Raw genomic sequence first — 22447 nt, forward strand, 5'->3', positions numbered from 1 at the left:
GTGCTTTCTATTAATTTGTTCTTAGAAATCTAAAAATAATTGCACCGTTGGTGTATAAATTGTTAAATAGTATGTTTTTATTTGTGTTTTGTCAAAACTCCAATTACTATTTTTTTGCACAGTTCTGGTAATTATTGTACATGACCAGCCTGGTGGCAAATGTATTGTAAATATTAGGACTTTTTAACAATAATTTAAAAAGTGAACAAAATAACAAGTCCTAAAAGTATTGTCATACTGCAAACTTTCAAAATTTGTAATAAAGTAACACATATTTTGTTTCTTAGATTTTAATTTTTCATGTTTTTTCAGATTATCATTGTCACTCAACCTAAGCGTCGCATTGCTAATACTTTTTTGTGGATGTTTAATGATTCAACTCCATCCCTGCTAACTAGCCAGTTGCAAGTGCACCATAAGTATGCTATTTCAGGAAAATTTTGGGTTACCGTTGTGGCACAGAATGGTTTGGGAATGGACACCTATAGGTATGTAACAAAACCTATAAAAAATTAATATATCTTTATCTTGCAGTTAAAGGCATTGAATCTTTACAGACAAAATAACATATATTCTGTTGCTGTGGTAAGTTATGCTGCTTATCTACCAGTTGGTAAACTCATGAAGAGTTTTTTTTACAAGTGGGGCAATTATAGTCACGTATGTTGCTGTTATGTCTTTGGGTACATCTTTAAACTTAATTTCAAGTTTATATTGTTTTGTTCATATTCTGGATCCACAAAACGTGAAATTTTTAAATGGCTCTATGTACATGATCCAAGAGTTTCATACTTTGTTGGTTGGTACATTGGTATTATTCTGTCATCTATTGGTAAAACCTAGTAAGTGTCATTTTAGGTTTTTGAGAAAAAGCACAAAACATGTTTGGTGTTGGTTAGCATCCAAAAATGAAAATAATGTTAACCTGTATGTTGCATTAAAAAATTATTGGCATACCTATGGTTCACGACACATTTTTAGTTTGTTTATATCCATGACAAAACGATATACTAGGTTTTACCAGATAAAAAATGTAAAACCAACTAGAATACAATTTTGAAAAGTCTGGGCTGAGAACAATAGATAGATTCTTGTTGCTTCATCACCCTCAAAAATTAAACAGAAGCTTTATTTTTTTTAAAACTTTCCTATTAATTTAAGTCAACATTTTGCAAGCTGTTTTATTGAAATTTGAATAATTTATAGAATTTGCCATTTATGGATTATAATTGTTGGTTTTCATTCTATATCTCCAGCATTTACCCCACCAGCCCCCCTAAAATGTTTTTTTAACAGTACCGGAATTTAATGAAATTTGGACAGTTTATAGAACATGTTAGTTTAAGTTTAACATTATGTTTAACATTGTATGTGTGGGGACCCATGAGTTTCTGCCTCCAAAAACTACTAAGGTTATAAAAGATGCTGGCTAATATGGGACCCAATATAAATAAGTGTAGCGTAAATATTAACGTTTCATTAAAGGTCACAGCATATGTGCAATGGCAAAATATGCTAAGTCACCCTTCTAGTTTCATGAGTAACTCTGAAGTAAAGATGCTGCAAAAGTAAATGCATAATTGATATTTAACTATATTACCTATTGTACACCTAAAAGCTTTTGTGCCATACTACATAAAACAATGCGGTTTGAAGAAATAAAAAACCCGCTCATGTTTGTTATCTCTTTGACTGTTTTATAGTTTTCTGGTGATTGTTCAAAGACGTGTTCATGACCTTAATTTGTTGTGCTCCCCAAAAGTCAACACTTCTGTTTTTCCTAATGTCACAATGCATGTAACTTCTGGAAACAGTTTATATTTACAATTGGACAGCAATGCCACTGGTGACAATACACACACAGGTAAGCCACTGTTTATTGTTTTATAGTGCTGTGTTTCCCCAATATTAGACTGCTAAAATGTACACTGCTATTATCTGTATTTTTTTGGCAAAATGCTGGTTTGTCCTATCTGGCCAATTAAGATTGCTTCAAACAAGTTGAAAACAGTTGTTTATTGGGTGTATTTTTTTATAGATAATTAAAGTTTGGTGGGAGGGTTTAATTGGTTTGCAATTAGATCCCTTTCACACATAACTCCTACATTTTTAAACAGTTGTTCATTCTCTGTTGTATTACCATTGTTGATCTCCATCTTTCATTATATATATATCACAAGTTTTGGGAATGTTCATTTCCTGGTTAAAATCAATTCCGCTAAAAAGCATCTTCAGTGTCTATAAAGAGTAACAAAAGAGATAAAAAGTAGAAAAAGTTAATAGTTCCTTCACAAACATGATTATTTCTCAACTGAAAGCCTAGGTTTTACCAATGGGTAAGTGACATGTGTTTTTTCTTCGCCTTTTACGGTTTTCTATCTTTTGTGCAGCTCTCATCCTTTTTTGCGTATTCACAGTCGATTTGCGCTGGCAGGCTTTCAGTTGAAGAATAATCCTCACTTCATCGTTATTACGACATCCATGGCTAAAATGCTTTGCTGATGCCATTGTTACTTACTTTGCTACAGCACAGCAGTGGATTATTGCAGTTTAACATTTTTTTATTTATGCACCAAAGTCAAGAATTATTTGTGGCACCTGATCTAGTTAGTTGGTGTTTGTAGCATTGAGTTTTAAGTTGAAACTGTGCTAAAACTGTCTTTGAAAAAAACACCTGGCCAAAGCAACTTTATGTTTATTGTATGAAAAATTTCGTTACAAGCTTTAATATTGGATAAAAGTTTCATTAGAATTTTATGCATTTTTATGGGTCCCCTTCCCTGAAGGGGACACATCTTGATTTCACTCTGTTTTTTTTTTTCTGTTTTTTTTCTTTTTTCTGCCGAAGCGTTTCCATGCACTTTTGGCATGAAATCTTTGGTGGATTTGGATGAAACTTTCACAGATGGTAGATATAGTTATGTAGATGTGCCATCCGCTTCGTTTGAGTCAATAACCCCAGTATTTACCCCGCTAGCCCCCAAAATGTAAAACGTTTTTGCATGTTGCTGCGCACCACAAACGAAAAAATTCTGAAGAGTAACAGTATAGTAAAGGAACCAGAGAATATGCTACTTGTGTTTGTGCATTACTTGGAGGGCGTTTTTGCACATGCCAGTCAGAGGGGTGTTAACAGCCTTGTGACGTCAGATGTGTTAACGATTGTTGTTAAAAACACCTCTAGTGGCCAGAAATTTAAACATTGGCCGATTTGAATAAAAATTTACACGACTGTTGATTGGGTCATTGTAATTTCATATTTTTTACTTTTGGGTGTAGAACCCCATTAGTTGCCCCACTAACGCCCTGAAATGGGTGAGTTTTTTAAACAATGTCCGAATTGGATAAAATTTCAACAGTTTATAGAGTGTGCTATTTATAGTTGTCTATTGTTTTGTTCAACCCTTTGACCCCAACATTTACCCCACTAGCCCCCAAAATGGGTCAATTTTTTTAAACAATGTCTGAATTGAATAAAATTTAGACAGCTTCTGGAGTGTGCCACTTATGGGTGTTGATTGTTGTTTTACCCTGTAGCACTATCATTTACCCCACCACCCCCTACAATCAGGTGCAATTTTAAAAGGAGCTGATTGTTGTGTTTAGCCTTTTTTCTCAGACAGAGAAAAACCTTGTATGAATGGAATGAGTATTCATAACCATGAGAAAGTTTGTTGTTGTCAGATAAAACACAGTGACCTGTACCAAGCGTAAATAAATATGCTATTTGGATGAATGGAATGAAATTTGAATAGTTTGTAGTCCATACAGCATATTTATTTATGCTCAGTACCAGTCACTGTATTTTACCTTACAACAACAAACTGTCTTATAGTTATCTCTTGAAATGCATTATTTACAACTTTGCATGTGTGGGGACCCATGAGTTTCTGCCTGCAGAAACAACCAATGTTATAAAGACAGTAGATAATATGGGACCCATTATAAAATAAGTGTAGGAAATATAGTAATGTTTTAAAGTAGGTTATAGTGTATATGCAATGGCAATATCTGCTAAGCCACCCTTCTAGTTTTATTTAATTTTTTTGTTTTTTTTATACTTTATTACCTTTTTATTTTCTAGTAAAATTGCTTAAGTTGCAAAAATACTGCTTTTAGTTGAAGTCATTGTGTTTGGTTTTCTTTTTTATTAACTCATGTTTATGTTTTTTTGTTTTTAATGCAGATTGTTTTGTCGCCACTTTACAGCCATTATGCTACCGTTTATTTGAATTGAAAATGAATTGGTCAAATGCCCAGATGACATGTCAAAAAGATCATGGTGATTTGATTATTGTCGATTCTACTTCAGTCCAAAATGATCTGGATGACATAATGGATGGTGCTTCAGGGTGATTTGAAGTTAAAAATGCTTAATTTGTGTCTGATTGGTGTTAATTTCTCTTTGACAGGCAGCAGAAGATTTTTCTAACTTGTTATTGGATGCACTCATTTTTCACCTTAAACCCCAAAATAATTGGTTTTAGTTCAGGCCAGAAATACAAGCAGTAGCTTGCTTATTTAGTATTTAAAATTGTGCCCTAATCGGACAAATGGTTACGTTTACAGTCCATAGTATGTGTACAATGTCAGTCTGATAAAAGTCCCGAGTAACTCACTGGTTTGCGATTAAGGCGGTTTAATGCAGAGCTGGATAGTTCAGCTTGAATTATGGACAGACGTTTTACGAAACAGTCGTTTTGGTGATTATAAGTAATCTGTATTTGCGCAGCAATGCCATGTTGTTTTATTAAATTAGCACTTGCATTTTCAGTTTTGGTGAAGGTTTCACACCTAAGACGTGATTTAAACTCGATAAACATGCATTGATTTCTTATACATCAAGCAAAACTTTGGTAATCAACATAAAGATGAAAAAATAAACGTGACTTTTTCAAAAGTTGCGGTAAATTGTCTTTAAATTCTCGTTATCAACTTGGGCACTGCATGACCACGGATCACTAAAGGTCAACTTGTAGTATTGCAAACATAGTTAGGGGCGATTTTTAGTCATAATGTAACTTACTTATTTTTGACAAATCAATTCAAGAATCAATACTAAGTCATGTATAAATTAGTCAAAACAGTATTGTTGAACACTTTGCATGCTACTGCATGTTATTGAAAACAGTGCCAAAAGGTCATTAAATGTTTTTTTTTCTGGTCTGCACTGTGAGAGGTTACTACAGGTCAATAGTACTCGTTTTGCGAAACAAAGTTAAGTGAAAAACAATTTGTGATGTATACCTTTGTAGCAAATTGCTTTTTAATTTATAGTGTGTGTAATACAACTGCTAAGGCTTTCTAGGAAAACTTATATTTAAAAACTGACCTTGAACAACAATATCAAGGTCAAAGCAAGAGATTAGATTGAAAGTATTTTTTCCGTTTCTTTTTTACTGTTTTTGTAATTATGTAACAATAATGATGCAAAGTGAATATGGACAAGAATACAATAAAGATGCATTTTTTAAAAGTTGGGTTAATCCAAAAATAATGGCGGCAGAAACAGTCTCTCGCTGTATTGGCCTAAAATGCTAATGAAATTCTCATGTTTTGCTCTGTTTGCGATTATTATAGGTCCACTTCCCTCAAGGTGACCTTGTTGATTTCACCGACAGTTAGTTGAATTTGGCATTTATAGATGTTGTTTATTGTGTTTACCCTGTATGTCCAATATTTACCCCATTAGTTCCCTAAAATGGGTAAATTTTTGAACAATCTCTGAATGGGATGAACTTTTGACAGTTAGTTGAACTTGGCCGTTGTAGATATTGATTAATGTGTTTCACCCTGTAGTTTTAATATTTACTAACCCCCTAAAATAAGTTATTATGGGTCCCCTTCCCTGAAGGGGACTCATATTGATTTTACTCTAGTTTGTTTGTGTATTTTTCTTTCCCCCCCCCCCCAAAGTTTGTCCGACCCGTTTTTCCATCAAATGCTTGATGGATGTGGCTGAAACTTATACAGATGGTAGATATAGTTATGTAGATGTGCATCCCACTTTGTTTTTGTTGATAACCCTAGTATTTACCCCACTAGCCCCCTAAAATGTTTCCCCCCCCCGAAGTTTGTCTGACTCGTTTTGCCATCAAATGCTTGATGGATGTGGCTGAAACTTATACAGATGGTAGATATAGTTATGTAGATGTGCATCCCACTTTGTTTGTCCGGATAACCCTAGTATTTACCCTGCTAGCCCCCTAAAAGGGGTGAGTTTGTAAACAATGTCAGAATTGGCTAAAATTTGGATAGCTTGTAAAGTATGCCAATTATCGTTATTGCGCCATTGCAGTTTGGGGGTTGTTACCAGCCCTTTGACGTCAGAAACATTAACGGTTGTTGCTCAAAACACCTCTAGTGGTTGAAATTTTAATCGTTGGCAGATTGGACTGAAATTTTGCAGTACTATTGATTGAGTCATTGTGGTTTCCTACTTTTAAGTTTGTGTGTGTTGAACCTCCATTAGTTATCCTACTAGCCCCCAAAAATGAGTTTTAATGTAAATAGTTTTTACTCCATATAGCATATTTAAATATGCACAGTACCAATCACTGTGTTTGTCTTCACAATACCAAACTTACTCATTGTTATCTATTGAAATGCATTATCTACAACTTTGCATGTGTGGGGACCCATGAGTTTTTGCTTGCCGAAACAACCAAGGTTACAAAAAACGATGGCTAATATGGGACCCAATACAAAATAAGCATAGAAAATATATTTATGTTTCAAAATAGATCATAGTGTATGTGCAAGGGCAATATGTGCTAAGCCACCCTTCTAGTTTTTCCATCAAATGTTTAATGGATTTGGATGAAATTTACACAGATGATAGATATAGTTATGTAGATGTGCATCCCACTTTGTTTTTGTTGATAACCCCCAGTATTTACCCTGCTAGCCCCCTAAAATGGGTTATTTTCTTGCCGAAGTTTGTCTGACTCATTTTTCCATCAAATGTTTAATGGACTTGGATGAAATTTGCACAAATGGTAGACATAGTTATATAATTGTGCATTATACTTTGTTTTTGTTGATAACCCCAGTATTTACCCCGCTAGCCACCTAAAATGGGTGAGTTCGTAAACAATGTTGGAATTGGCTGAAATTTGGATAGCTTGTAGAGTATGACATTTATAGGTGTCGATTGTTGTGCTCAACCCTGTAGCCCCAACATTTACCCCACAAACCCCCAAATGTAAAACGTATTTGTATGTTACTGGGCACCACAAATGAAAAAAATTATGTGGCGCAATAGTCTTACAAGGGCAACCAATTGTATGTAACTCATTGGTGGGTTGCTTGGTGGACATTTCTGCGTCATGGCAGTTACCCCTACGATGTCAGAAGCATTAATGGTTGTTGCTCAAAACACCTCTAGTAGTCGATTTTTTAAACATTGGCCGATTGGGCTGAAATTTTGCAGTACTATTGATTGAGTCATTGAGGTTTCATATTTTTTTAGTTTAGTGTCAAACCCCATCAGTAACCTTACTAGCCCCCTAAAATGGGTAAGTTTATAAAACAGTGTCGGAATTGGCTAAAATTTCGGTAGCATGTGGACTAGAGTTCTCTCTTGAAATGCACTATTTTTAACTTTACATGTGTGGGGACCCATGAGTTTTTGCCTGCAGGCATACGAAATATATTTATGTTTTAAAATAGGTTATAGTGTAAATGCAACAACAAAATATGCTAAGCCACCCTTAGTTTTTTTAACAATATTAAATTAAAATGAAATTTTTACAGTTTGTATAATATGCCATTTTGAGATGTCAGTGTTTCATTCCATTTAGGCCCACAAACCGATTACTGTGTTTGACTTCATAACACCTAGGTTTTGTATAGTTTGTTCTTGAAATGGATTATTTACAACTTTGCAGTTTTTGGAACCCATGAGTTTCTGCCTGCAGAAACAAATTAAGGAACGTTAGGTAATATAGGACCCAATACAAAATAATCATAGGAAATATATTGTCATTGCAAAATAAAGTGTAGTGTATGTTCTAAAGCAAATTGTGGCCACCCTCCTAGTTAATGAGCGTTTTGAAACTAATTCTAGATTCTACAATGTAACTTATTAAACATGAGCATTTTCGCTGGTAAGCAACCAAAGATCGTAATTCATGACGTTTTAAACTGGATGTACATTTGTTTTTACAGTCAATATGTGTAAAGAAGTGTACAGAAAGAAACTTTTATTTAATATACATTTTTATGTTTTCAGGTATTTTTGGATTGGTTTAAACTCATTTTTTTTAAGAGGGACAATGTTGCATGTTAATCGAATTGGTTTATCAGATTCAGATTATCAATATCCAAACTTTAAGCTGCCAAATGTTTCTATACTACAGCCTTTACAGGTAAACTTGAGCTGTAACTAAGTATGAATGTCTAGATTAGCAGTTTCCTAACCTATTATCTGTTGTGCTATTTTTCTTTAGAAGCTCTAGTGCAGTTAATCATTTAAATCAAATGGTTCATCTGGGCAATAATTTATTCAATGGTATGTTTATTCTGCTCGAGTTTTAGCTCTAGGTTATGATTTTGAATGGTCAACTTCTTTGCATTAACAGCAACAATTATTAGATAAGAACAAATGTGACCTGATATTGCTCTCCTGACTTTTAAGGTTTTTACTAGCAGTTCAATATGCAGTGGTTTGTTATTTGTTTGTGCAGTATGCAACTTTTTTTGAATGCCCTGTAAGGTTAGCCCTAGTTTGAGTCATTTGCAGGATAGAAATGTGGGGTATCACAACTTATTAACCAATTTATGAAAAGGTTTAGGCAGGACTGTATATGTGGTTGATTTTAAAGAAGTTTTATTTTATTAATCAATCAATCGCTCAGGACTTCCACTTGCTTTAATGGACACAAGGTTCTTTCTTTGGATCGTATACCTCTCTAGTGCAAAAGAGGAACTCCGCACTGTTGCCTGATGGCATCTGTCCATCTCTTTGGAGGACGTCCTCTTCTTCTACCTTTCTTGCTCTTGCTTATAGCTGGCATTTATGAGTTCACTGCTTTTGGCAACGTGCCTGAACCATCGAACTCTCCTTGCGACACCACATTTTATGGTTTCGGTCATGCCCAGCGTGTTTCGTATGTTCTCGTTGCTGAGTCTGTCTTTCCATGTCACTCTCAAGATTTTTCTGAGGAATTTCATTTCAAACACCAGCAGAGCTCCTATCTCCTGCCCATGACTCAGAACCGTGTGTGGTTATAGGAAGGATTAAAGCCTTATATAACCTAAGTTTTAGGGCATCTGGTCATGTCTCTAGAGGTCCAGATGGTACTCCTTAGATGACCGAACACTTGTGACTCCATGGATATTCTGTTTTGGATGTCAGAAGCACAGTTAGGGATCAAACTGTCGAGAAACTTGAGCTCTTTCACTTTTGGGACTACGCATTCGTTTATTGTGAGTTGATATTAGTGTAGTGTCATCTGCGTATCTTGTGTCAATTAATGTCTTCTCTTTCAGTTTAAACTCTTTGTTCAGGCTTTTGTTGTCCTTTCCTTCATTACATAGGAATATATTGAATAGGCTCGGTGACATTATGCAACCTTGTCTCACCCCCACGTTAACTGAAACTGAAAAAGTTGTCCTTCTGCATTGACTGCACATCTTGTGTCGTCATATGGTGTTTTTATAATCCTGATGTATTGTAAGGGAATTGTGATTTGGCCTAGCATCTTCCAGAGTGCCTCCCTCCATATTGTATCGAAGGAGGATTTGACGTCGATGAAGTTGAGGTGCAATGGAACTTGGTGTTCCCTTGCCTTCTCAATTATCTGTCTTGTTATGAAAATTGCATCGTAGTTCCTTTGCCTGGTCTGAAACCGAATTCCGATTTGCCTATAAACCTTTCAATTAAGTGTTCGGGTGTTAATAGCCTTATGACGTCAGTAGCCAAAACACCTCTAGTGGTTAAATTTAAACATTGGCCAATTGGGACAAAATTGTACAGGACTCAAGATTGGATCATTGTGATTTCATATTTTATTAGGTTGGCGGTAGAACCCCATCAGTTACCCCACCAGGCCCCTAAAATGGGTAAATTTTTTAAACACCGTCAGAATTGGCTGAAATTTGGATAGTTGTAGAATTTGCCTTTTATAGATGTTGATTGTTGTGTTTTACCATATAGTTCCACTATTTGCCTTTTCTTTGTTTTAAAAAATAATACCAAATTGGAAAAAAGTTTAAACATTGCCCGAATTTAATCTGATTTGTATAGTGTGCACTTTATATTCCATGATTCTTTAAACCCAGTCCTGATCACTGTGTTTTAACTCACAACACCAAACTTTCTCCTGGTTATCTCTTGAAATGCATTATTTACAACTTTGCATATGTGTGGACCCATGAGTTTCTGCATGCAGAAACAACTAAGATTGTAAAATATAGTAGCTAATATGGGACCCAACATAAAATAAGTATAGGGAATATTTTAACGCTTCATAAAAGGTTGTAGTGTATGTGCAATGGCAAAGTGTGCTAAGCCACCCTTCTAGTTTTCCGTGTGATCAGTGTTCTTTGGATTGTTTAACATGTTTCTTTTTGCAGTTCTGCGTTTCTCACAGAGATCTATGATTGCCAGTGGTATTATTTCTTGTTCTGCAGTTTTTGTGTACTATGTTTTTAAATTTATTGTAGAATTCTTTTGGGTGCAAATTATAATCATCATTTAGAAGAGTTGCGAACCTCCTACCAACTACAGCCTCAACCTTTTCTCGAGTATTCCCACAGCTTAGTTTATCATTGTTGTAACGCTTTGGAGGTTTTCACTTTGTGTTTTCACTTTTTTGGACGTTCTATTATTATGTTTGCAATTATTGAGTGGTTGGAACCTATTTCTGCAGACTGGTAAGACCTGCAGTTCTTCACTGCTGTCAGTTGTGTTTTTGACATCAGTAAGGTCAATTTGCTTCTTCGTAACCCCGTCTGGTGCTGATCATGTGTATCTGTGACTTTCCTTATGCTTTAAGTTATTAGTGCATTTAAAAAGGTTTCTAACAGTGATATTCCTGCAAATGACTGAAATCATTCTGTTAAGAGCTTCACATGTGTGTCAGTTTTAAGGAACAGGACCAGAACAACAGAAAAATAGTAATCAGGAATAAATTTGAATGCAAAACAACCATAGTGAGTAAGGCAAAAAAATCTAATGGAAATAATATTTTATTTTTTAAACATATTTTATGACAGGTGCCATAGGGTAATGTGTCTTATTGGACAAATAAAGGGCTTTTTTGGTTGCTGCAGCATGTTAACAGTCTTAGTTATAAACAACAACACATTTTGTCAAGAGAAAAATCAGCAAACAATCCAATATCACCTAAAAAACCACACATACAAATTTAGACATAATACTCCACACTTTTCAAACATCCCACCACACAAACCTATAAATTATATTTTTTCTTAATTTGCGTGTGATTAACAAAAACACATTGATTTGTTATCAAATACAAAAATACTAACTGCTCCCTTTTAATAAAAAGTACTTTATGATGCAGCACAATTCTACTTTGTGTTTCAGGAATGTATGTCGGTTAATGCAAGTGGATATTGGATACCACAAATGTGTACACACAAGTTTGGTTTTATATGTCAATATTACATTGCTGGTAATTATACTAATTTTTTTCGTCCCTGTGTTTTTGTATGTAATCACAAACAAATAGCATGTGATGTGCCAAGTGGCAAACATGTGGATGCCATTTATCATTGCAATAAAAAAGTGCTTGTAACCCTGTGTGAATGTTTGTAAGAACCCAAATGTATGTAAATGTCTCAAGATGATGCATTTTTAAATGTAAGTAAACACATACTCTTTGTCAACCTTGATACTTAATAAGCTACCTTATTGCTACTTATTATATTATTTTAGAGAGAATTGATGATCCAAACAACTATTTATCTGGAACTGCAATTTTTCACCACAATTCTCATAATCTTGTTAATACTGCTGTCCTTCAAAATATGACAGAAAATGAACGTGGGGTAAGTGTTGTGACATATGTTCAGTTTAACAACCGTTTTGCCATGGCAAAATTGTTCATTAAAACTCCAGACATATGGTTTGCCTGACTATTTTGTTGAATTGCCTTATTATGGGTCCCCTTCCATGACCTATTGTTTTTGTCCTTATTTTTTTCTTTGTTCTGGCTAACACTGAAATGTTATGTGCATTTGGTCAAGAAAGAGGAAATATGTTAGTTATTAATCAAAACTTGATCCTCCTGACGTTTCACCCTGAATAATCGAGGCGTTCAACACATTTCCCAAAACATTTTTTTTGAAACAGCTGTACTGACTAGGGTACATAATCTAGGTGTTTCATGCTTTGTTGGTCAGTGCAATGTAAGGTATTGTAAAGAATTTTGTAACTTTTAATTTGATTCACCCATATTTCACCCCTTTAACCCCGAAATAATCGGTTTTAAATCGCAGTTTCATTCTTTGTTGGTTGGTGCATTGTGAAGTATTTTAAAACAGTTTGTAACTTTTAGGTGGATGCAATAATTTTTTACCCATTTAACCCTCAGTGTATTGTTTGTTTATTAATCAAGATGCAGCCCCTAATTTATTGAAATTTTTGGCAATTGCAAAATGAGTGTTTGTTTTTAATTTAGGCTTGACATTATACTTAGCCTTGTGGTTTGTTTGTGTAACAACATCCATAAATTCATCATTTATCAACATACATTTTTGAAAACAAGAAACAAAAAGCCGAAGAAAAAGTAGTATTTTTTACCTTATTATCTCATTTGGCCACAAGATTGTACAGGTAATTTTAAATTTGTAAGCCATTTTTTTAGAATTTGAAATTTACTATCCTATTTCCTGGCATCTGGGTTCCTGCTGACAGTGAAGTTGTATCCTGGGAGATTGTTGCAAGGGAAAACCACAACCCTTTAAGGTTACAAATTTATAGACCTGTTTGCTCGGAAGAAGAATCGTTGAATTTGCCAGGTAATTATTTGCATGTTGTTTACAAGTTTTATGTAGGAATGTATTTCCTATTGTTACAAGCAGTCTACGAAAGAATCTGAAACAGTCACAAAATCTGATACTTTGTCTTTTGTTTTACAAACCTACAATGCAAACAATTGCATAAGGGCAGTAAATCTGTGTAAATGGTCTATGTTGTTTTGTGTGGTGACAAGACCTGTGGTCAGGTAAACCTTTTGTATATACAACATCCACTTTATAGGAGCTCATAGCAATTAAAAAAATCCAAAAAAGTTGAAAAACTACAAATATGGAGGTTTAAATTATTGGTCCCCTTGTGGGAAGGGGACTGATATTGTTTTTGTCTGTTTTTCTCTAACACAAAAACGAGTGCTTCAAACTTATTTAAATTTATACACCTGTTAGTTAGATACCCCAAAGTTGAACCGCCCAAAGTTTACGGATGACTCAGCTAATTGACCACAAGCCTAAAGAATTAAGAAGTCTTATTTTGTTGGTTGGTACATTATAAGTATGTTGAATAATTTTGTAACTTCTGGTTGGGTTTATCAATTTTTATGGGTCCTCTTCTCTGAAGGGTACACATCCTGATTTTACTCGAATTTGTTTCTTTTTTTTCTTCTCTGCAGTTTGTCCACTTTCTTATGGAAATGTTTGATGGATTTGTTTGAAACTTTCACAGATGGTAGATATACCGTATATACTCGCAAATAGGTCGCAACTTTTTTCCTTATATTTAAAAAAAAATATAGGTGCGACCTATCTGCTCGACATAAGTGGAAAGTGCCACCAAGTCGGAACAAAATTAAAAGTTTTCGGCAATTGCCAGTACCGTATTTTCCGGTCGGCTTATTGGGCGGATATAACGTATTTATTCGAGTATAACGCGCAAAATTATATACTAATTTTCAATAAAAAATTAAGGGTGCGCGTTATAGACGCGAATTGTAGTGGAAATGTGCTATCGAATACGGGTGCATGCGCTCGTGCATGCGCTCGTCACGCACATACCAATGCGAGACAGTTTCATGAGCACACATGCACATGCGTCAGCTCCACGTGCGTTGGATTTTCCCGCTTTGTTGAGAAAACATAGTTTTGCGGTTTCAATGCAATGCAGTTCAATGCTAAAAAACAACCAATTGCGCCAGTTATTTATGCAAAACAGCTAGGCTAAGGGCCTTTTAAATCCCTAGCCTTTCAGTGCGACTTATGTGCGAGTCAACTCTAAATTACAATTTTTTAACACAAAACTAATAGTGCGACCTATACGGTGGCGCGACCTATAGGCGAGTATATACGGTAGTTATGGATCCCCTTCCCTGAAGGGGACACATCTTGATTTTACTCGATTTGTTTGTTTGTTTTTTGTTTTTTTCTTTCCTCCCTGAAGTTTCTCCACCCTCTTTTGCCATGAAATGTTTGATGGATTTGGATGAAACTTTCACAGATGGTAGATATAGTTATGTTATGTAGATGTGTCATCTGCTTCGTTTGTCATGACAACCCCAGTATTTACCATGCTAGCCCCCAAAATGTAGAATGTTGTTGTTGCGCACCACAAACAGTAGTTTTGTGTGATGTTATAAAGGCAACCAGACATATGTTACTGATGTTTGTGGGTTGTTTGGTGGATGTTTTTGCAGTTGACAGTTGGAGGGGTGTTAACAGCCTTATGACGTCAGAGGCATCAACGGTTGTTGCTTAAAAGCCCCTCCAGTGGTCAAATTTTTAAACATTGGCCGAGTTTGGACAAAAATTTACAGGACTGTTGATTGGGTTATTGTGGTTTGATATTTGTTTAGCTTAGGAGTAGAGGCCAATTAGTTACCCCACTAGCCCACTAAAAAGGGTGAATTGTTTAAGAAGTGTTCGAATGGGATGAAATTTGGACAGTTTGTTCATTGTGCCATTGTTAGGTGTTGATTGTTGTTTTTCAACCTGTAGCCCCAACATTTACCCGCTAGCCCCCTAAAAAGGGGGAATTTTTTAAACAATGTCTTGTGCAATTTGCCAGTAATATCAGCTGATTGTTGTTTTAGCCTATTTTTTCACTATTTACCCCTCCATTTTTCAGATGGAACATACAATAGAAAAACCTTTAAAAATGTCCGAATGGAATGAAATTTAGATAGTTTGTACTCCACATAGCATGTTTATTTATGCTCAGTACCAATCACTGTGTTTGACCTTACAATACCAAACTTTCACATGGTTATTTCTTAAAATGCACTATTTACAACTTTGCATGTGTGGTGACCCATGAGTTTCTGCCTGCAGAAAAAACTAATCTTGTAAAAGACAGTGTGTAATATGGAACCCAATATAAAATAAGTGTAGGGAATATATTGATTTTACTCTAATTTGTTTTTTTCTTTGTTTTTTTTTTCTTCCCAAAGTTTGTCCGACCCGTTTTTCCATCAAATGTTTGATGGATTTGGATGAAATTTACACAGTTGGTAGATATAGGTATGTAGATGTGCATCCCACTTTGTTTTTGTTGATAACCCCAGTATTTACCCCGCTAGACCCCTAAAATGGGTTATGTTTTGCCTAAACTTTGTCCGACTCATTTTTCCATGAAATGTTTGATGGATTTGGATGAAATTTACACAGATGGTAGATATAGGTATGTAGATGTGCACCCCACTTTGTTTTTGTTGATAACCCCAGTATTTACCCCGCTAGCCCCCTAAAATGGGTTATGTTCTGCCTAAACTTTGTCCGACTCATTTTTCCATCAAATGTTTGATGGATTTGGATGAAATTTACACAGGTGGTAGATATAGGTATGTAGATGTGCATCCCACTTTGTTTTTGTTGATAACCCCAGTATTTACCCCGCTAGCCCCCTAAAATGGGTTATTTTCTGCCTAAACTTTGTCCGACTCATTTTTCCATCAAATGTTTGATGGATTTGGATGAAATTTACACAGGTGGTAGATATAGGTATGTAGATGTGCATCCCACTTTGTTTTGTTGATAACCCCAGTATTTACCCCGCTAGCCCCCTAAAATGGGTTATTTTCTGCCTAGAGTTTGTCCGACTCATTTTTCCATCAAATGTTTGATGGATTTGGATGGAATTTACACAGGTGATAGATATAGGTATGTAGATGAGCATCCCACTTTGTTTTTGTTGATAACCCCAGTATTTACCTTGCTAGCCCCCTAAAATGGGTCATTATGGGTCCCCTTCCCTGAAACATTACATTAATGTTGATTGCATCATTGTGGTTTCATATTTTATACTTTTGGGTGTTAAACCCCATCAGTTACCCCACTAACCCCCTAAAATGGGTGCATTTTTTTGAACAAATGCAGAATTAACTGAAATTCGGACAGATTGTGGAATTTGTCATTTGTAGGTGTCAATTGTTGTGTTCAACCCTGTAGACCAACTATTCACCCTCTAGCCCCCTAAAATGGGTAAGTTATTATGGGTCCCCTTCCATGAAGGGGACACATATTGATTTTACTCAAATTGTTTTTGTTTTTTTTCTTTGTTTTTCTGCCTTTTTTTTTCTTCCCAAAGTTTGTCCGACTCGTTTTTCCATCAAATGTTTGATGGATTTTGGTGAAATTTACACAGATGGTAGATATAGTTATGTAGATGTGCATCCCACTTTGTTTTTGTTGATAACCCCAGTATTTACCCCGCTAGCCCCCTAAAATGGGTATTTTTCCCCAGAAGTTTGTACGACTCGTTTTTCCATCAAATGTTTGATGGATTTGGCTAAAATTTACACAGATGGTAGATATAGTTATATAGATGTGCATCCCACTTTGTTTTTGTTGATAACCCCAGTATTTACCCCGCTCGCCCCCTAAAATGGGTGTTTTTACCCAAAGTTTGTCCGACTCGTTTTTCCATCAAATGTTTGATGGATTTGGCTGAAATTTACACAGATGGTAGATATATTCATGTAGATGTGCATCCCACTTTGTTTTTGTTGATAACCCCAGTATTTACCCGCTAGCCCCTTAAAATGGGTGAGTTTTTAAACAGTGTCAGAATTGGCTGAAATTTGGATTTCTTGTATAGTATGCCATTTATAGGTGTCGATTGTTGTGTTCAACCCTGTAGTCCTAACATTTACCCCACAAGCCCCTAAAGTGTAAAACATATTTGTATGTTACTGGGCACCACAAAGGAAAGATTTCTTTGGCGCAATAGTGTTACAAGGGCAACCAGTTGTATGTTGCTCGTTGGTGGGTTGCTTGGTGGTCGTTTTTGCGCCATGGCAGTTAGGGGCTTGTTAACAGCCCTATGACGTCAGAAACAGTAACGGTTGTTGCTCAAAACACCTCTAGTAGTCGAAATTTTAAACATTGGTGGATTGGGCTGAAATTTGGCAGTACTATTGATTGGGTCATTGTGGTTTTTATATATTTTTTAATTTGTGTGTCGAACCCAATTAGTTGCCCTACTAGCCCCTAAAATAGGTCAGTTTTTTGAAACGTTAAATAGGACATACTTCAAACAATATCTGGGGTGAATCTAATTTTATAGTTTGTATTCTACATAGTATTATTATTTAAGCCCAGTGCCGATTACTCTGTTTTGTTTACAACACCCGGCTTTCTCATGGTTATCTCTTGAATTGCATTAATTTCAACTTTGCATCTGTGGGGACCCATGAGTTTTTGCCTGCAGAAACGACAAAGGTTATAAAAGACGATGGCTAATATGGGACCCAATACAAAATAAGCATAGGAAATATATTAATGTTATAAAATAGGTTATAGTGTAAATGCAACAACAAAATGTGCTAAGCCACCCTTCTAGTTTTTACTGTGGTCTCTTTGCCCACAGCCTAGAAAGCTAAATATGTTTTAGCAAATCAATACTTTTTAACAATTAATGCTTGATTTTTCCATATCCTTTAGCAAAATGCAGACACTTTTACACTTTACAATGATGCAAAGTCAGTTGGTCACAGTCAAGACAAAAAACTTTAGGATTGTGCCCAAACAATTGCATTTTTATGCAACTTGTGATAAAGGGCATTGTTCAAAAATTCTTTGTTCCACCTTTATTACAGAACCACTTCCCTAAAACTTTAATTTTTTACAGGGTGCAATGATCAACCCTATGCATCATGTAGCATGGAAACTTGCATGAATGTCAACAGCAGGAAATGCTCATCACCCAATTTGCAATTCTGTTATTTTAATCAATCATCAAACTATTGCAGGGCAAGCATTGTTGATTTATCTACTTATAACATAATTTTAGTATATACAGCCAACGTATGTGTTTTTGAGAAAATTAATTTGTGTAGTCTCTTTTTTTCTTCAATAGTCAGGGTTGTCTTGAAAGTAGATGTTATGATGAAACCTTGAGGTGCGATAATCGCTAAAATGTTTATTGTTTACAAGGAGAAGAAAGAGTAAAAAACAATAAGTGAAAACATTGGATTTTAAAAAACATCCTGATAAAGTGCTTTAATGATTAACTTGATTGCAATAAACTGATTCTGTCTTCAATATAAGATACCAAGATAAGTGAGGATCTAAAAAAGTGTAAGGCAATAATGAATTTGAAATAACAATGTTGTTGTCAAAACATCAGTTTCTACACAATAATATTGGCTTGTTTGATCCTTACTAGAAACCGTAAATTGTGTACCTGTAAGGAAATAAATATATATAATGTGCTTCATAGAAAACTGTATATCAACTCCCATGTAAAATAAAAAAAGCTTCTAATTAAAGGGTAACATACTTGTAATTTACTTTGATGTAGGCTTTAGATGCCCCATGTAATTGGTATGAAGAATATAAACAAGATATTCCTGCTAGACACATTGGTACCATTCCTGTGTATGAAAAGGTATTTGAACAGGGAATTGCAACAAACAAATCTGGAACAAATCTTTATCAGGTACAAATTTATTTGGATGTTTGCCTTTTGGTTTTATAAACGAGTATAAATACCAAACAAAAAAGAAAAAAACAGACAACAGTTAGATCTTTTTATTCAGGCCTGTTTAAATACATTGTTAGAAATAGAAATATTCGACTCATCTTATCCAAAAGGTAACTAACTCCAAGAACCTAAACTAGGTATACCACCACATTAGCACATGTCTGTTTGATTGAGTTGCTTGATTTTTGTGTTGTTTCTTGTATTTTTGATTTTACTCAAATTGTTTTTTTTTATTTCTTTTTTTTTATTTTTTTTTATTTCATTTTTTTTCTTCACAAAGTTTGTCCGACTCGTTTTTCCATCAAATGTTTGATGGATTTGGATGAAATTTACACAGATGGTAGGTGTAGTTATGTAGATGTGCATCCCACTTTGTTTTTGTTGATAACCCCAGTATTTACCCCGCTAGTCACCTAAAATGTGTTTTCCCCCAAAGTTTGTCCGACTCGTTTTTCCATCAAATGTTTGATGGATTTAGCTGAAATTTACACAGATGGTAGATGTAGATGTGCATCCCACTTTGTTTTTGTTGATAACCCCAGAATTTACCCTGCTAGCCCCCTAAAAAAAATTTTTTTTTCCGAAGTTTGTCCGACTCGTTTTTTCATCAAATGTGTGATGGATTTGGCTGAAATTTACGCAGATGGCAGATGTAGATGAGTATCCCACTTTGTTTTTGTTGATAACCCCAGTATTTACCCCGCTAACCCCCTAAATGGGTATTTTTCCCCAAAGTTTGTCTGACTCGTTTTGCCATCAAATGTTTGATGGATTTGGCTGAAACTTATACAGATGGTAGATATAGTTATGTAGATGTGCATCCCACTTTGTTTGTCCGGATAACCCTAATGTTTACCCGGCTACCCCCCTAAAAGGGGTGAGTTTTCATACAGTGTCAGAATTGGCTGAAATTTGGATAGCTTATAGAGTATGCCATTTATAGGTGTCGATTGTTCTGTTCAACCCCGTAGCCCTAACATTTACCCCACAAGCCCCCAAAGTGTAAAACGTATTTGTATGTTACTGGGCACCACTAACAAAAGATTTCTGTGGCACAATAGTCTTACAAGGGCAACCAGTTGTATGTTACTCGTTTGTGACTTGGTGGGTTGCTTGGTGGAAGTTTTTATGCCATGGCAGTTCGGGGGTTGTTAACGGCCCTTTGATGTCAGAAACATTAACGGTTGTTGCTCAAAACACCTCTAGTGGTTGAAATTTTAAATGTTGGCTGATTGGACTGATATTTTGCGGTACTATTGATTGAGTCATAGTGGTTTCCTACTTTTAAGTTTGAGTTTTTTAATTTAAATGAGTTTTTTAATTTAAATGGTTTGTACTCCATATAGCATATTTGTCTTAACAATACCAAACTTACTCATTGTTATCTATTGAAATGCATTATCTACAACTTTGCATGTGTGGGGACCCATGAGTTTTTGCTCGCAGAAACAACCAAGGTTATAAAAGACAGTGAAAGATATGGGACCCAGTGTAAAATATGTAAAGGAAGTATATTAATCTTTTAAAATAGGGTATAGTGTATGTGCAAGGGCAATATGTGCTAAGCCACCCTTCTAGTTGTTATTTTACTATGCAAAATTGTTGCTAACTTAACCCTTCCTATAGTTCTAACCATGGGTGAAATTTAAAAAGGATCTGATTCAGAAATCCTGATAAAACAAAGATGCATTGAAAGATTTTTTTTAGACTGTAATGGAAACATTCACCTCCGTGAAAAAAGATGATGTCATCGGAATTGGATTTTCTTTTCCTTTGATCAACCAACTATCTGATTTACCACTTGTTTGTGAAAACAGTTCCCTCAGCAGGTAAACTTACTTTATTATGGGTCCCCTTCCGTGAAGGGGACACCTATTGATTTTGTCTAAATTTTTTTTTCTTTTTTTTTTCTTTTTTTCCGTCTAACACAGATTTGTTCCCACGTTTTGGTCAAGAAAGAATGGTTCAAACTTGTTTAAATTTACACACATTATAGATATTGGTCTAAAGGTGGTCCATGTGAATTTTGACCCCGTTGGATCTCTCTGTTCATCCACAGCCCCCAAAAACGTGAAATTTTTAAAACGGCTATACTTGCTAAAGTAGATGATTCTGGAGTTTCATACTTTTTTGATTGGTACATTGCAGCGTATTTTAAAGTATTTTGTAACTTAAAGTTGTATATATCCTTTTTTACCCCTTTACCCCCAAATATTTGTTTGTTTGTTCACATGTAAATGAGGTCAGAAATACAAGACTTAACCTGCTGAAATTTTAAACAGCTGTGGATACAGTGCTTCTTGTTGGCTGTTAAAAATTTAAGTGCAATTGGCTCAGTAATTATGGGTCCCCTTCCCTGAAGGGGACACATATTGATTTTACTCAAATTGTTTGTTGTTTTTTTCTTCTTTTTTTTTTCTCCCCAAAGTTTGTCCGACTCGTTTTTCCATGAAATGTTTGATGGATTTCGATGAAACTTACACAGATGGTAGGTATAGTTATGTAGATGTGCATCCCACTTTGTTTGTGTTGATAACCCCACTATTTACCCCGCTAGCCCCCTAAAATGGTTTTTTTCCCCCAAAGTTTGTCCGACTCGTTTTTCCATCAAATGTTTAATGGATTTGGGTGAAATTTGCACAGCTGGTAGATATAGTTATGTAGATGTGCATCCCACTTGGTTTGTGATGATAACCCCACTATTTATCCCGCTAGCCCCCTAAAATGTTTTTTTTTTCACCCATAGTTTGTCCGACTCTTTTTTCCATCAAATGTATGATGGATTTGGGTGAAATTTGCACAGATGGTAGATATAGTTATGTAGATGTGCATCCCACTTTGTTTGTGTTGATAACCCCAGTACTTACCCCGCTAGCCCCCTAAAATGTTTTTTTACCCCGCAAAGTTTGTCCGACTCGTTTTGCCATCAAATGTTTAATGGATTCGGATGAAACTTACACATATTGTAAAGATAGTTATGTAGATGTGCTTCCCACTTTGTTTGTGTTGATAACCCCAGTATTTACCCTGTTAACCCCTTAAAATGGGTGAGGTTTTAAACAGTGTCGGAAAGGGCTGAAATTTGGATAGCTTGAAGAAGAGGCCATTTATAGGTGTTGATTGTTGTGTTCAACCCTGTAGCCCCAACATTCACCCCACTAGCCCCCAAAGTGTAAAACGTATTTGTATGTTATTGGGCACCACAAACGAAAGATTTCTGTGGCCCAATAGTGTTACAAGGGCAATTAGTTGTGTGTTACTTGTGTTTGTGGGTTGCTTGTTGGACGTTTTTGTGGCATGGCAGTTAGGGGGTTGTTAACAGCCCTATGTAGTCAGAAGCATTAATGGTTGTTGCTCAAAACACCTCTAGTGGTCAAACCTTTAAACATTGGCGGATTGGGCTCAAATTTTGTAGTACTATTGATTGAATTATTGTGGTTTCATAGTATTATTATTTAAGCCCAGTGCTGATCACTGTGTTTTACCTTACAACACCCGACTTTCTCATGGTTATCTCTTGAAATG

At 35.4% G+C, this 22447-nt stretch overlaps 1 protein-coding gene across 1 annotated transcript in view; it reads left to right on the plus strand.

Moving 5' to 3' along the window:
• LOC145213089 (polycystin-1-like) overlaps window positions 1-20755 on the plus strand; it is a 72958-nt gene extending 52203 nt beyond the window's left edge. The window contains exons 11-20 of the mRNA XM_080081328.1: window positions 313-488; window positions 1704-1864; window positions 4187-4352; window positions 8234-8369; window positions 11555-11642; window positions 11906-12018; window positions 12837-12990; window positions 18068-18189; window positions 18740-18877; window positions 20630-20755. Coding sequence (XP_079937454.1) covers window positions 313-488; window positions 1704-1864; window positions 4187-4352; window positions 8234-8369; window positions 11555-11642; window positions 11906-12018; window positions 12837-12990; window positions 18068-18189; window positions 18740-18877; window positions 20630-20755 — 1380 coding nt within the window. The remainder of the gene's footprint in view (window positions 1-312; window positions 489-1703; window positions 1865-4186; window positions 4353-8233; window positions 8370-11554; window positions 11643-11905; window positions 12019-12836; window positions 12991-18067; window positions 18190-18739; window positions 18878-20629) is intronic.
• The last annotated feature ends 1692 nt before the right edge of the window (window positions 20756-22447 follow it).

This window comes from Phallusia mammillata, chromosome 2 (assembly GCF_965637545.1).
Source record: "Phallusia mammillata chromosome 2, kaPhaMamm4.hap1.1, whole genome shotgun sequence".
In the NCBI taxonomy this organism is placed as follows: Eukaryota; Metazoa; Chordata; class Ascidiacea; order Phlebobranchia; family Ascidiidae; genus Phallusia; species Phallusia mammillata.